This window comes from Palaemon carinicauda, chromosome 8 (assembly GCF_036898095.1).
Source record: "Palaemon carinicauda isolate YSFRI2023 chromosome 8, ASM3689809v2, whole genome shotgun sequence".
In the NCBI taxonomy this organism is placed as follows: domain Eukaryota; kingdom Metazoa; phylum Arthropoda; class Malacostraca; order Decapoda; family Palaemonidae; genus Palaemon; species Palaemon carinicauda.
In genome coordinates, this window is record NC_090732.1 from 49,886,736 (window position 1) to 49,889,824 (window position 3,089).

At 37.8% G+C, this 3,089-nt stretch overlaps 1 protein-coding gene across 1 annotated transcript; it reads left to right on the plus strand.

Annotated features, from left to right (window-relative positions):
- The first annotated feature begins 250 nt into the window (after nt 1-250).
- On the plus strand, nt 251-2,752 carry LOC137645217 (uncharacterized). The gene is made up of 2 exons (XM_068378037.1): nt 251-1,564; nt 1,724-2,752. The coding sequence occupies exons 1-2, from the start codon at nt 251-253 to the stop codon at nt 2,750-2,752; spliced, it is 2,343 nt and encodes a 780-aa protein (XP_068234138.1).
- The last annotated feature ends 337 nt before the right edge of the window (nt 2,753-3,089 follow it).

The following is a 3,089-nucleotide window of genomic DNA, read 5'->3' on the forward strand; positions in this document are numbered from 1 at the left end:
ATTATTATTATTATTATTATTATTATTATTATTATCATTATTATTATTATTATTATTATTATTATTATTACTATTATTTAACACCGTATTCTGAATGGAGAGGAGAGAAATGTAGGGGAAGTCTGCCCATAGAGTTGGCGATTCTAAAATGTCTGCAGGAATATGAAAGTCTACAGAAAGATCGTTTTGCGGAAAAACCCATTTCTTCAAAATAATGCTAATTCAGGTCACTGGATCTGTATCATTGAATATGGCTTTCAAATTGAACGCAGTGATTTCAATGTTTAAGGATATCATCGGGAACAAAGTAGGATTTGTCTGGCCTCAAAATGCAGGATCGGCCCTTCAGAAGCAGACTCTTGCATGCGAGGATATGACGGTAAAACTTCAGGGACAGCTGCGAACTCTTCAGGAGTCGGTGGTTTTCAAATGGTTTTCGTGGCTACTCCCAGAGGCACCGCGCTTTGAAATCTGCCGTGCAGTCGCCTCTCAGGATGGATTCCTCGGCAGGTGGCTGCAACGTTGTCCTTGGATTGGGGGCTGGTGGAAAGCCCGCGAGGAACTACAGCGGTGCGAACTGGGATTGCACCAGATGGAGAGAGAAGTATTAGGATTCAAAGATGAATTGAAATCAACGTGGTTCGTTGGCAAGCTTCTCTCCGGATTCGACTTTGGAGAAAGGAAGGAAGAAGTCCTTTCTTATGGAAACAACTTTTACATCGGAATGGCCGCTGCTTCCGTCATTTTTGGCGGAATTATGCTGGCTAGAAGGAGGATGGCTGGAGAAGGAGGGGACAACAACTCTCTGGAAGAAAATGTTCCAGAAATGGAACATGGATGCGAAGATCTGTTGGACGGAATTGGACTCAAAATGGAAGACGAGGATCGGACTACTCTCTTGGAAAATCTCATGGCTGAAAATGCTGAGTTACGAGGACAAATTGAAGGAATGGGGAGATTAGTAGAAATAAAGGAAAATCTGCAAAGTCATTGCAACGAAAAAGACCTTCAGTTGGAAGAACTTGAAAAATTGATGGAAAATATCAAGAACGAAAATGAAGTACTGAAGACAGAACAAAATCAGAAAAATGAACTAGTAACTGAATTGAAAAAGGAATTTGGTGAATTAAAGGCAGGAAAAACTAAACTGGAGTCTGAATGCATCGAAAGAGACATTCAGATGAAAGAACTTGAAAAATTGATGGAAAATATCAAGAACGAAAATGAAGTACTGAAGACAGAACAAAATCAGAAAAATGAACTAGTAACTGAATTGAAAAATGAATTTGGTGAATTAAAGGCAGGAAAAACTAAACTGGAGTCTGAATGCATCGAAAGAGACATTCAGATGGAAGAACTTGAAAAATTGATGGAAAATATCAAGAACGAAAATGAAGTACTGAAGACAGAACAAAATCAGAAAAATGAACTAGTAACTGAATTGAAAAAGGAATTTGGTGAATTAAAGGCAGGAAAAACTAAACTGGAATGTGAATGCATCGAAAGAGACATTCAGATGGAAGAACTTGAAAAATTGATGGAAAATATCAACAACGAAAATGAAGTACTGAAGACAGAACAAAATCAGAAAAATGAACTAGTAACTGAATTGAAAAAGGAATTTGGTGAATTAAAGGCAGAAAAAACTAAATTGGAGTCTGAATGCGTCGAAAAAGACCTTCAGATGAAGGCACATGAAAATTTGATGGAATTTATCAAAAAGGAAAATGAAGTACTGAAGAAAGAACAAAATCAGAAAAATGAACTAGTAAACGAATTGAAAAAAGAAGTAGGTGAACTGAAGGCAGAAAGTGAGAAACTTAAAGCTGACAGGACACAAGAGTATGAAAAACTGGAATTTATGTGCAAAATTAAAGACCTTGAGGTAATGGAACGAAATATGATTGCGGAGAAGTTTGAAACCGAAAACGAAGAAATTAAAAAGGCGCATATTAAGAACATGGAGAAATTGAATAAACTGAAAAGTGTAGTTTGTGAGCTAAAGGCTGAGAAAGAGAAACTAGAAGCTAAATGCGTCGAAAAAGACGTTCAGCTGAAAAAACTGAAGAATTGGCTGGAAAATCTCAGAAATGAAAATGAGAAATTCAAGACCAGTCAAAATGAGAAAACAGAAAACCTAAATAAATTGAAAAGAGAAGTTGTGGGACTGAAGGTAGAAAAAAATAAATTGAAATCGGAATGCTTTGAAAAAGAACTTCAGCTGGAGAAACTGAAAAATTTGCTGGAAGATCTTCGAAATGAAAACGAGAAAGTGAAAACCAATCAAAATGAGGAAATGGAACAACTCAATAAATGGAAACGTGAAGTTGACCAATTGAAGGAAGAAAGAGAGAAACTTAAAGCTGACAGGGCGCAAGATTATGAAAAACTGGAATTTTTATGCAAAATAAAAGACCTTGAGATAATGGAACGGAATATGATTGCGGAGAAGTTTGAAACTGAAAAAGAAGAAATGAAGAAGGCGCATATTGACAACATGGAGCAACTGAATAAACTGAAAAGTGTCGTTTGTGAACTGAAGACAGAAAACGAGAGGCTGGTAGCTGAGAAGGACGAAGTTCAAAGAGCTGAGAATAATGATGAACATAGGAGGAAAAGCTTATTGATGGCTGGCTTATTTGCGCAGATGAACAACAGGTACAAAGAAGCAGTAGAAATTTTTCACCGAAGCCTTGAGTATGGAGACGCACTACGAAGAAGAAACAGCTCTTTTACATGGCCTTCGGGCTGAAGCAAACTCTGCCACTGAGAAGCCTCCTCATATGGATATTGTTTTGGACTGTTCAATGGCTATCGAGAAAGGTCTGGAAGGATGGAAAGCGTACATGTTACGAGGGAGGCACCTCGTCAAACTTGGCATTTTCGACGCGGCCTTGAAGGACTTTGAAACGGTAAAGGTTAAGAAATCAGAGAAATTTCTAAAAATCATTGAAGATACCAAAGCACTGCAGAAAGAATGGGAAGAAAAGGGTCACTATGAGATTCTGGGTTTGGAAGAGACAGCCACAAAGGCAGAAATTATAAGATCCTTCAGGGACTTGTCTATGAAGTTCCACCCAGACAGGCAT